Raw genomic sequence first — 12,934 nt, 5'->3', positions numbered from 1 at the left:
GCTCCATCCTTAGGCTCCTACTCTCTAGCCCTGTTGGGATGCAGGAAGAAGGCCCTCAGCAGATACTGACGCTTGATGTTGAACTTGTCATTTCTACTGCTGTGAGAAAAGAACTCCTTTTATACAGAAATCTTGATATTCTGTTGTAGGCAGGTGCCAGTGGCTCACTCTTATAATCCTAGCAACTTGGGAGGCTGAGATGTGGAGGATCAGGATTCAAGGCCAGCGTGGGCAGAAATGTTTGCTAGATATCCTGAAAAACTGCTTATTCTTTTCTCCATCTAAATTCTTCTCCCCAAACCTAAAGATTTTGCTCACAAAACCTCCCCCAACATGAAAAAACTGTCTCCCTGCTGGAAATCAATATGAATCATTTGGCAATTAAACTTGTCTTGTGACTTCTCTTCACGTGCTTAATGTTGCTTCCATAAATAGTCTATAGGCAACTGGAGCCTAATGCTTTACATACAGCAGGTGCAAAGTAAGATGTGTGAATGTGCTCTGAAGACCGGATGGATGCCTGCCTCGATGACACGCAGCACTCCATAGAAAACAGCAGCCGGGCACCACCACCGTCATCAGCCTCCAGACACCAAAGGGAAATCGAGGACCACAGCGAAGTCATTTCACAGTTTTAAGGAAATATTTATATACCCCAGAGCACTCAGCTATGAAGACTGCGAAAGCCTTCTTGGGAAGGCAGCAAGAACTGGCTTGATTTATTTTTCTCTTTAGAAAAAAAAGGAAATGTGATCAACCCCAAGCATCAGGGGAAAGCTGTGTAGTATCTAATATACAAGAACAAACAAAACGCCTCTTCCAGTTTTGTTGCAGGAAAATCACAAATCAATAAAGAAAGCTGATGAGAAAAATAAAGTAACCAGAAAAGAAGATGGAAAAAAAAAAAAAGTACGCTGGCTTTGGGTACAGGAATAAATGGATTTGTCTTCAATTATAACAACAGATTTGCCATCATCCATAAAATCTGTGTTATGGGAGTTTGGAACAGTCAGTTTTTACATATAAAGCAGATAAAGATCCTCCAGCCTACTAGGGTTTACCATTATTACAAGTGCATTTAATGCCAAATATAAGTAATTGTTTCAACTAACACACACACACACACACACATACACACACACACACACACACACACACACACACACACACACACACACACACACACACATACAAAGCAATCCAACCATTTTTCAGCTGAATGAAGCCAATAAATTTCCTTTAAAAAAAAAAAAAGTCCTGGCTCTGATCACACAATGTAAACATGGCTGATGCAGTCTTCACATCAATCCCTTCCACATCTATCTCCCTAGGGGAAAAAGGCCTAGATTTGCTCAGAGAATTGTGTCTCAAGAGCAGCTAGATTATTTACTCATTCACGCCAGAGTCGAAAGAAGCACTTTAAAAGTTAATTAAATGGGATGAGATTCTGATGATTGAAACTTCCATCTATAAAAGTTTGATTTAGCCAAGTGCAGTGCTGTAAAGAGGCGTCATTTACTGCAAAATTGCTGGCAAATTTGGTTACTTTCTGGCTCTATAGCTGTTGCTTAAGTGGAAAGGAAAACGCCACCATGATTTGAGATGAAGCATGCCTATAGATACCTGGCCTCCATGGAAAGAGATGTCCAGGAGAAACCACTCTTTCAGAGGTAAGGTGAATTTGGTTTTGACAGCCAGGTCTTCTCCTTTGACAAGGTGCATCTGAATATGCAAATAACCTAAAAAGAACATGACAGGTCATGAAAATGAAGAACAAAAATGAGCACCTCTTAAAAGTAAACAGCTACATTTTACAATTGTCCTAAGAAGCTCGAATACTATGTTCTGTTTTCCCTTTAAACAAACAAAAAGCAAAAGCTGGGTGTGGTGATGTATACCTGTAATCCAGCACTCAAGAGTCTGAGGCAGAAGTACTGCAAGTTCTTTAAATTCTTTTTTTGTTTTAAGTTTATTATAAAGGTGATGTGCTGAGGGGTACAGTTACTTAAGTTAGGTAATGAGCACATTTCTTTTTGAACAATATGGAGTGCAAGTTCTTGATCAGTCTGGACCAACTAGCAAGACCCAATCCTTTAAAACCCACAAGCAAAAACAAAAACAAAAACAACAAAAGTAAAAATGCATTTATAAACAACACATTTATTTTAAGCTTCTAGGAAAAAAACATAAAGGTTTCATTTGAAGCTCACATTTGGTTCCCTGTGGTCTTTATTTTGCATAAAAAACAACCCATCTCTGTTTTTTTCCAAATCAAAAGAAAACAAAGAGACTTGGCAAACAATCCCAAGCCCAAGAGCCATCTAGATGTTCTCAATTTATATTCTCAAACTGTCCTTGTCTTAACTCCATAACCTTTTTTGTAACCTCTTTTTACTGTGTCTTCCCAAAATAATTAACTTGTTTTTTTTTTTGTTTTGTTTTTGTGTGCCAGCCCTAAGGCTTAAACTCTGAACTCTGCCCTTTCATTTAGCTTTTACACTCAATGCTGGTCTTCTACCACTTGAGCCACACCTCCACCTCCAGCTTCTTGCTGGTTAATTGAAGATTTGTCTGTCCAGGCTGGCTTCAAACTGAAATCTTCAGATCTCAGCCTCCTGAGTTACTAGGATTACAGCTAGGGGCCACTGACAGTTGGCTGAATTTGGATTTTATAGAAGGACTTCATTTTTCTTGCCCAGTCTAATTTTACTGGATTTCATATTTAAGTAACTGGTATGATTGAGATACAGTCTGGAGCTGGTGGCTCATGCCTGTAATCCAGCAACAAAAGGCTGAGATCAGAGGATCCCAGTTCATAGCCAGCCTTGGCAAGGAAGTCTGTGAGACTGATCCTCAATTAAGCTCCCAAAATGCTGCAAGTGGAGCTGTGGCTCAAGTGGTAGAGCATTAGCCTTGAGCAAAAATGCTCAGGGACAGTGCCGAGACCCTGAGTTCAAGCCTCAGGACCAGTACACACACACACACACACACACACACACACACACACACACACACACACACACACACACACACACACACACTCAGGACCAGTACACACACACACACACACACACACACACACACACACACACACACACACACACACACACACACAGAGTAAACCATACAATTTATGTACTTACTATCCTACATTGACAAAATCCTCCTTGTTCTAGACAGATGCATCTGCTAACAGACAGCGGATAAGAAAATGACAGTATCACTTTAAAGGTTCTGTTTACACTCACCCTCTTCAGTAAGGAATATGGAAGGAGTGCCATACATCTCATCAGCATCCACAAAGTACAGAATCCCACAGAGATTGGCCTTGCAATAATGGAGTAAATAAAGCCACAACGAAACAGTAAACCTGAAGGAGTGAGGGGAAAAAAAATAATCTGTGGATTTATATCATCCAAGAATGGGTAATTACAGTTAACAATGGCCAAGTAAATTGCTTTCTTTGCCTTAGTGTTCATCGTGGGAGATCCGCTTGCAAAGCCTGATATTTTGAGACAAAAGTAGCAGTCCTCATAACTACAGACACAGGACTTAAGCTTCATCAGACAAGGCCAGTAGACATTCTAACTCTTCCTTGCCTCCTGGAGTATATCACATGCTTGCTATTTGAATTCTTGATTAAAGCTAATAAAGCCCAGACATCAAATAAAAATATGGATTTTAATAAGAGGTGGTTTGATAAGAAGCTCTTCTAATATGTATGATTAAGAGAAAAAACACAATTAGGGATTCTTAGGCAATTTTGTTTCTTTCAAAGATAAAAGCCCTAAGGTAGAACAATGTAATAATCTGCAAATAGCTTCCTTACAGGAAAACTGGACCTACAGAAACATCTTAGTACTTGCTTCAGGTTGTTCAGTCTTGGGTCTCTTGGCTAGCCAAGATGGGGCTATTTCAATTGCAAACACACATCTGTGATTTGTGGAGCTACTTAACTAGTACATGCTTAGCCAAGCTACGTGTGATCCATCAAGTGACTCAGAAAATACTTGAACACTTGTTTTAGGCCACACATTACACCATGGCCAGTAATTCAAAGATAAAGAGCTGGGAATGGATTCCTTTTCCATAGGAAACACACAAGTCAAGGTCAAAGGCAAGCAGAATCAAGGTCAAAAAATACATCAAGTTCTCTCCATTTTCCTCTGGAGCCAATTCAGGTTGGAATAAAGTATCAGTAGCTCTGGGGTTCTTTGGGGATATATCCAAACAAGTCCTTTAGAATATTCTTGGCTTTATAATGCAGCCTCAAAATCAGGGACACGATATGCAAACAGATGGTGTCCCAAAGCTCCCTCCTGACCCGCCCAGCTGAGCAAGCTCATGACGACAAGTTATTACAAGGAAGCTTAGCAAGAACATACGCTCAGTAAAGTGAGTCAAGATCTTCCTGCAGCCGGCAGCATGGAAGAATTAAATCATTTTGCTAAATCCATCTGATCTGAGGTGAATCAGGAACCATATTCGGCATTTCCAATTCAGCAGAAGGCAAAAATAGATATATGTGGATTTTGCCCAAATCAATGGATGGAGATCGGAAGCTGGGAGATTTCTAGCAGCTCATCCAGTCTTCCAGAACAGAACAGGCAAAACCAAAGCCACAGGTCTGTGCTGGCTTGGGCCAGCTACCCTAGAAACCTTGTAAGGTCTCTACATGGGGAACCCCTTGACCTGCTCACTTCATTCCAGGGACTGAAATATAAAGGCAAATGGAGGGCTTCCAACCCTACCTTCCAGGTCCACAGGTCTCTCTGCACATTTGTGCTGAATATTAGATCTGAACATTTGAACAAAGCACCTGGCCAAGCTGTGTCCTTTTAAGCAGTTCTTCCGCTAGCCAGCTTGGACTCAGATAAAAGAGCCCTGCCACATGGCACTGGAATCCTGCTACTCAGGAGGCTGAGACCTAAGGATCTGAGTTCCAAATGAGCCTGAGAAGGAAAGTCCCTGAGATTCTTATGTTCAAATAACCACCAAAAACCTGAACGTGAAGGTGTAGATCAAATGGTAGAGTGCCAGCCTTGAGCAAAAAAGAGGTAGTGCTCAGACTCTCAGCCCAAGCCTCAATACCAGCACACACACACACACACACACACCAAACCCAAGGAAACAATTCCCATCAAACCAGCCCCCCAGAGTCTCCCACCCTTACACGGGGTAGTCTGTCCGCTGGCATCGGGTGGCCTCCAGCTCTCGGTTCTGAAACCTCAGAAGCTTCTTCACGATGCCTGTGTTTTCTCCACTGGAGGCATAGGGAAAGGCAAGGAGGGTAGCCTCATCTGCAAACAGCAAAGGAGTCAGCATCCATTAGCTCTAGGAAAACATGCCTCTCCAAATCACGCTCCCTGGGCCCCTCTGCCCAGCTGCTATCAAGCATATAAATGTAATCGCCTAGAAATTCAAGCAAATGTTCATAGTACACTAAATACAAGCCAGGAACAATGCCATACAAGCCTATTCTCTCTTGTTTTTCTAACAACCCTATGAGTCTGGATTCTATTATTAGCCCTGTTCTACAGATGGAATGTCCAAGGTTAAGTTCACAAAGTTTAACAGTGGCAAAGTCAAATTTCAGGTCTCAAACTCAGGTTTCTACTTATTTGGGGGTTAAGAAACAACAACAAAATGTTTTTTAACCAGGTGCTGGTGGCTCGTAACTGTCATCCTAGGTACTCAGGAAGCTGAGATCTGAGGATCCCAGTTCAAAGCCAGCCAGGGCAGTAATTTTAACCATCAGAAAGTGGGAAATGAAGCTGTGGCTCAAGTGGTAGAGCACTAGTCTTGAGCAAAAAAGCTAAGAACAATACTGAGGCAAGCTTGTACTGGTGAGCGTGCTCATGCACGTGCACACATGTGCACAGGCATGCATGCGCACTCGTGTGCACACACACACACACACACACACACACACATAATGGTTTATATGCCAGGCAAGTGCTCTACCACAGAACTACATCCAAAGCATTGTTTTAGTTTGGTTTTGGTGCGAAGTTTCCAGAAACACTGAGCACATTGCCCTACATAAAAGGGACTAACAACTCCCCTTACAGCAGGTTCACAATCCTGGGAGATTTCTGTGGTTCTAGAAAACACAGGGATGCCCAACTATTATCACACAAGGAAAACTGAATTCTTTCAGTTACGTATTCAATACTTATTTCCATGAATAAGGCTAAGTATACATTTTCTTTTTTCCATATTCCCCCCACCAAAGAAAAAGGATTCTGTGGCTCCTGCCTGTAACCCTACCTATTCAGGAGACTGTGATCTAAGGATCATGGTTCAGAGCCAGCCTGGGCAGGAAAGTCCATGATACTCTTATCTCCAATTAGTCACCAGAAAACTAGAAATAGCATTGGGGTTCAAAGTGGTATAGCACTAGTCTTGAGCAAAAGAGCTTAGGGACAGTGTCCAGGCTTGAGTTACAGCCCCAAGCTACATGATTGACCAAAAACAAACAAACAAACAAACACATATACTTTTCTCTTTCTTAAAATGTTTCTTGAGGCCAGGTGCTGGTGGCTCATGTCTATAATCCTAGCTACTCAGGAAAGTGAGATCTGAGGATCGTGGTTTAAAGCCAACCTGGGCAGAAGAGTTCATGAGACTCTTATCTCCAATTAGCCACCAAAAAAAGAGCAATACTCATTTTAAAAAGTTGAAAAAACAATGTTTCTGGGTTTAACCATTCATAATTAATTGATGGAAGCATCCATTTTCCTGAGCTTCACAGAAGAAGAGTTAGCTCCTGTGAGAGTTACCAAACACTAATATTGGCACAAATTATGGGGCCCTCTGCTTGGGGCACTAGCCATTCCAGCTCTCATTTCCCAAAAGGAAACAAGAAATTTTACTAAGTAGAGCAGTACCTTTGGTTTAATATAATTTGGAAATCGTAAGAGCAGTTTGGAGAATCTCAGGCCCTTGTGTATATATTTAATAAGATTAAATAAGCCAGTGTTCCCTCAGTGCCTATAAATGTTCTTAAAGATGTATATGAAGACCCAAAAGGGTAGAATAATCAGTTCCAACAGAAACACTTAGCAATTTTTTTATTTGAGCTCACTTGGGCACACTGGAGTTGCTGGTGTGTTTTGATGGTGGAGATGGGATTAAGCAGAAATTCTGCAAAGGTGTCATTGGAATCTGAGGGAGAGATTTCCCAGAAAGGGTGACAATCAGTTCAACATTGGTTTGCCTTCCACCATGCTGAATGAAGCAGGAGAGACCAGACAGGCACGTTAGACCCCAGAAGGCATTCTGAGAGTGATGGTTATCTAAAATAATTTTACGAAAACATTTCTTTACTACCCAACAAAGCTAAAGTAAGAATCATTTTCTTGTAAAATCTGTAGTTTCAATAATCTAATTTCAGACTTCTGTGGTAGTCTCCCTAGGTATAATAGTGTCTGTTATAATCAGAAGTTCTGAATGCCATTTTGGAACGGGACTTTTGAATTCATCTAGCCCAACATAACATTTAGATTATTGTCTAGTAGCTGATTACAACTGCTAAGAAGGCTATAGAGATATTCCTTAATGGTGGGGCTACCGTCCAATAAATGGGAGTGGTAAAACTTAAGTATCAAATACAAATTTCATACACCTAAGCCTACCAAATGTCATAGCTTAACCTGTCCTAACTTACTTCAAATACGCTCAGCGCTGGATGTGATGGTTCAAGCTTGTAATTTCAGCTTTTGGGGAAGCAGAGATCAGGGTATCATGGCTGAGGCCAGCTAGAGCATAGGTTTATAAGACTCCATCTCTAGCAATGGCTTGGTGGAGTGGCTCAAGTAGTAGAATGTCAAGCATGAAGCTCTCAATTCAAACTCTATAAAAACTCCAATAAAAAAAGAAGTCTCACAACATGTACATTTGCCTACCTTTGGGCAAAGCCTATATTATGATAAAATATTGAATGTCACATAATTTATTGAATACTATCCTCAAAGTGAATGCCAAGGCCCTACTGTCCAAGGTAACCCCCCTTCAGGTTAGAGCTGTGGGGCTTCTTTCTTTGGCACTAAGTATAGCACTCTCATAAAACTAATTGTAGATCCCAATCCTTCCTGCTTGCTAACTACTCTGTGTGTGTGTGTGTGTGTGTGTGTGTGTGTGTGTGTGTGTGTGTGTGTGTGTGTGTGTGTGTGTGTGTGTGTGTGTGTGTGTGTGTGTGTGTGCTGGGCCTGGGGTTTGAACTTAGGGCCTAGGTGCTATCTCTGAGCTTTTGTGCTCAAGGCTAATGCTTTATCACCTGAGCCACAGCTCCACTTCTGGCTTTCTGATGGTTAATTGGAGTTAAGAGTATCCAGGACTTTCTTGTCCAGGGTTGTCTTTGAGTTGTGATGCTCAAATCTGAGCCTCCAATATAGCTAGGATTACAGGAGTGAGCCACGGGCTCCAGCTTGCTAACCACTTTTAATCTCATTCCTGGTGGGGGGAATCCCGAGGCCCATTTTCTAGGTTAGCCGAGGGATTCAAAACCTTGTCTGGGGAAGGTCCTTTCACCATGTGACACAGACTTAGTCAGACTGAACTTCAAACTGAGCCCAGAATGAAGCTGAGCCCAACCTTCATCTTGCGTGTGGAGAAGTTAGCCAGACTCCCTGGGAGGAATCACTGTGTCTAAGTCTGTGATTGCAACCTGGGGGCAGAGAAAGTACAGTCTTTCAACTTGAGAAGTGCAGCCCAAAAGCCCAGGTAACTCGATAATGCTCTCCAAACACAGGACATTAAAAAGGCAGTAGTGATCAGATGTTTTATTGCCTTTAAAGCCAAAGCTTGAGACTAAAGATTCTAGCAAAGGTGATTTAAGTCACAACTTCCCCCGAGAAGAATATGAGCTGGGGATGTGGAAGTCTATGGAATACTGAGAATGAAATAAATCCCACTCCTAGTAATTTATCCTCCAAATACACTTACATGTCTGTAGAAAGACACATGTGCGGGGATGTTCAGCGAAGCCTAGTTGAAAGAAAAAAAGACTAGAAATGACCTGCATAACTATCCATAGAAGATGGGTTAAATAAATTATAGACTGTCAGGCAATGGAATGCTAAAGATTGGTTGAAAAAGAACGAGGTCATGCATTGGTACTGATAAAGAAAGATCTCTACTGTATTGCTAATGAGCACAGGCAGGAGTTGCTAGAATTCTCTCATTTGCTCATGCAGACAAGCTAAACTTAATGCTTCTATGTGCAGAGAATATTTCTGGAAGGAGACACAAGAAACTCTTGTACCAAGTTTGCTTCTGGGAATAGGACCAGAAGACTGGGGTGGGCAGAGCATATTCTTTCTTCTAAACCTTTTACACTATTTGAATTTTTTTTTATAGCAGCAACATGCATTACTTTGGCAGCTAAGGAAGAAGAGAACAAAAGCCTCAAACATCTCTGCACAGGTAGAGAGAAGAAATCAGCCATGATCCACAGTCTCCCACTCGAGATTCTGAATCTCTTCAGCACGGCCCAATTGGCTTCAAAGAGGCAAAGTCCAGTGGGTGAAGGAGACGGATGATTCACATAGATAAAAATTCAACTTAAAAAAAAGTATTCCTTCTAATTTAGAACCTGAGTTAGGATTGTATTAGCATATTGCACAGAGGCGGCCTAACAGCATCGAAAGAAGGAAGAACTAGTTAAATAAATTCCCTGAATCTTGCTTTTCCCCCTCGTTAAAGATGGGATGAAAATAATACTGTCTTTCCCCTGGGACTATCAGGAGGATTAAATGAGACAATGTGCATGGAAAAAGTGTTTTGAAAATTGGAAAGGGCAATGCAGATACTAGGCACTAATTAGTGTTATTACTGAAAAATTCAGACTGCCGTGATTAACGGGGGAGAAAAAGAATTAGGTCTGTATGGTGTTTTTTTTTTTAAGTACCAAATATATAGCTTATAATTAGAAGAAGGATCGTCACCTTGTTGGCTTGAACAGGCTGCTGCATAACCTTTTTATTTTTTTACAAAGACAAGTCAAGCCTGCCTCTAACATTTGACTTAACTTTGAATTATTTGGTTATAAGGGGAATTGTGTTACAAGGAGATCATACTTCTGATCCATTTAGCTGAAGATCACAATGAACTTTTAGGGGGAAAGAAGGAAACTGTTTCTTAGCTAAAGAAGCAAGACAGGAGAAATATTCATAAAAGCTGGCATGAGGAGAGATTTTTTTTAATCACCTTTGGCTTGGTGCTTAATAGCGTGGTCCTAACTTGAAATGTCTATCTCACACCTGAGATTCTGCTTTTGGATGCAAATATGTCCACATTCCATTCTATGGCAGATATTTATAACTAAATGACATGGTTCTCGAACCAAGAGAGACTCAGCCCCAGAATCTGTCAATCAACACACCGTGTGCTCTGGGTAGCCCCTCCCATCAGCCCTAGGAAGCACACACAGTGAAGCCTGTCTGCCATCTGTATATCAAGGGAAGCAGGTGAGTCATTAGTCCCCAGTCAGGCTGTTGTGGCTCATGCTTTCCCTTCTGCCTGGATGTCCTTCACTCCGTTCTTTTGATGGTGAAAGCTATAGTCACAGTTTGGATATCTGTCCAAATGTCACCTCTGTAAAGAAGCCTAGCAAAGCACTTAATATATAAAGACATCTCAGAAACTGTCAACCGTGAATGTTTTTAAGTAAACAAATAGAGAAACAGCTTCAAGATCTCATCCCTCAGGGTGGCCATGGACAAGTCATGATGTCTGCACAAGTCCCTTCCCTCTTCTGCCCTGCAGAAAAGTCCCATTCTCACGGGAAGTGCTTCACACAGCGCCTGGCACACAAAGAGGCCTTACCAGGCCAAGCAGCTACAACCCTTGGGAACTGCTCACCTCCCGGGAACCACCATCATCCCTGAGCTTCCAAATCTGAGTCTAGAAATTGGAACCTAGTAGAGGGGTTCAGACGGCCTTTGTTTCATGGAAGTGAATTTGAAACTTATCATGATAGGTTCCCACAGAGGGCTCTGTGAAGCCAAGGAGTTTATTTCTGATTGTGGAAATAAAATTAAGTAGGGATAGGAATGTGGCTTAGTGATAGAGTACTTGTCTGGCATACATGGAGCCCCGGGTTCAATTCATCAGTACCATATAAACAGAAAAAGCCAGAAGTGGCACTGTGGCTCAAGGCCTTGAGCAAAAGCTTAGGGACAGTGCCTAAGCCCTGAGATCAAGCTCCAGAACTGGCAAAAAAGAAATTAAGTATAAATACATGAACATATTCACATATATAGACACATGCATATCTATATGCAGAGTGGGGGTAGAAATTGACCTGGCTATGGAAGGACTAGCATGATTGTGCCAGGAAGACAAGGAAGGAGGAAATGGGCTGAGGTTGGTCCAGGGCATTGGGGCTAGGGTAGAGCAGTGGGAGGGGCTATGAGAACCACAGACTCCGCCCACTAAGATGGGTCCAGGTGGGTATGCAAAAGAGAATGGATGACTAGGAGTCTGCCATCTTAACCAGTGCCCCGTGGGGGTGACCCCCTGGGAAGTTATGAGAGGGTACACTGCTGCTCCTTACCTCCCCATGCTCCCCAGTGCCACAATACAGCAACTGAGGACACTGGCATGTTGTCCCACAGGATGTTGTTCCCAGGACTCAAAGCAAGGGGCCCTGGCCTTCTCCAGTGGGACTTCTAATATGGGAACCATCCAATAGGCAAACTGGCAAGAATGGTCACTTAACTTTAATGCCTGTTGGTGATGAGGCTGTAGAGAAAACTAAAGGTGTGGGGAGGTGAGGCCTGGGTGCTAGGGTAGAATTGCTGGGGAGGAGGGGGCTTTGTCTTAGGGGGTTGTGGCGTGCAGGGCCCTACCTTGGACCAAGTGTCCAGGGAAGCTGTCATTTGAGCAGCAGTACGAAGCAGACAAGAAGGGAGCCACACAGAGATCTTACAGAAGGGGACAGAGACAGACCCCAAAGGGGACAAGGATAAAGCTTGCAGGCAGTGGTTGGAGTCTTGCAGGTGACTTAGACCAGGATGAGGCAAGGAGAGATTGAACACGTGATACATATGAGCTGAAGCTGTCCCTCACAGCACCCGCTGAGTCTTAGCATAGGGTGTGGCAGAAAAAGTCCAAAAGCCCCAGACTGGGGAGACTGGGGAGAATAGTGGGGGGAGGGGGAGGACTCAGGGGGTGATTTCTTTTCTTCCACTGGGAGTTCATGCATGAGTCAGGCACACAGGACTTGTGTGGGACAACAGATTCTGCCTGACCCCTCCCTCAAGGAAGCAGACAACAATGGAGCCACAGGCGTTGCCTGCCTAACTACCTATGAGGCCCACGCCCTGCATGCAGTAGGGAAAGGGGCACTGGAGGGGCATTGCTGAGCCTGGCACACACATATCTGAAAGGGTGCTGACTTCTGATTTGGGCTAAGTTTGCTCTCAGGGACAGATTAAAGTCTGGTTCAGTGGCCTGGCCGGGTCCTAGTGAAGGAGCTATACAACCTCCACACAACCTTCACCTAGGAGAGCAGAAGCGAGACTAGTGGCTGAGGCACAACATCCATGCTGCAGCACCAAGCAGAGATGCTGCAGTTCAGAGGCAGGGCCGTGGCAAAACCTCAGGCGCATGACACAGAAACAGCCCCAAGCCCTCAGAATTGAGGGCTGCAGATGGTGTCGAGGAGCAGATGTGGCCAGTGGCCCCAAAGCTCAGTTCTGTGCCTTACCATGCTTTCTCCTGTTGTGACTTGACTCTCTGGTTGAGAGTGGGGTACAGAGGGCAGAGGGCAGTCACATGGAGGACCGAGGTCAGGGACACCTGCCACAGAGCTGCTGCTCTGTCTCTGCAATTTGTCTTATTGTGTGTGAGAGGGCTGGGGGGAATACTAGGGCTTGAACTCAGGACCTGGGCACTGTGCCTCAGCTTTTTCAGTTAAGGCTGGCACTCT

At 43.2% G+C, this 12,934-nt stretch overlaps 1 protein-coding gene across 1 annotated transcript in view; it reads right to left on the bottom strand.

Moving 5' to 3' along the window:
* Sel1l3 (SEL1L family member 3) overlaps positions 1-12,934 on the bottom strand; it is a 114,045-nt gene that overhangs the window by 85,858 nt on the left and 15,253 nt on the right. The window contains exons 3-5 of the mRNA XM_070012928.1: positions 5,174-5,300; positions 3,249-3,370; positions 1,624-1,739 (exon numbers count right to left, since the gene is read on the bottom strand). Coding sequence (XP_069869029.1) covers positions 1,624-1,739; positions 3,249-3,370; positions 5,174-5,300 — 365 coding nt within the window. The remainder of the gene's footprint in view (positions 1-1,623; positions 1,740-3,248; positions 3,371-5,173; positions 5,301-12,934) is intronic.

Source organism: Dipodomys merriami, unplaced genomic scaffold, assembly GCF_024711535.1.
Source record: "Dipodomys merriami isolate MVZ:Mamm:240054 unplaced genomic scaffold, mDipMer1.0.p SCAF_9, whole genome shotgun sequence".
NCBI lineage: Eukaryota > Metazoa > Chordata > Mammalia > Rodentia > Heteromyidae > Dipodomys > Dipodomys merriami.
This window is presented reverse-complemented; position numbering and strand designations above follow the sequence as displayed.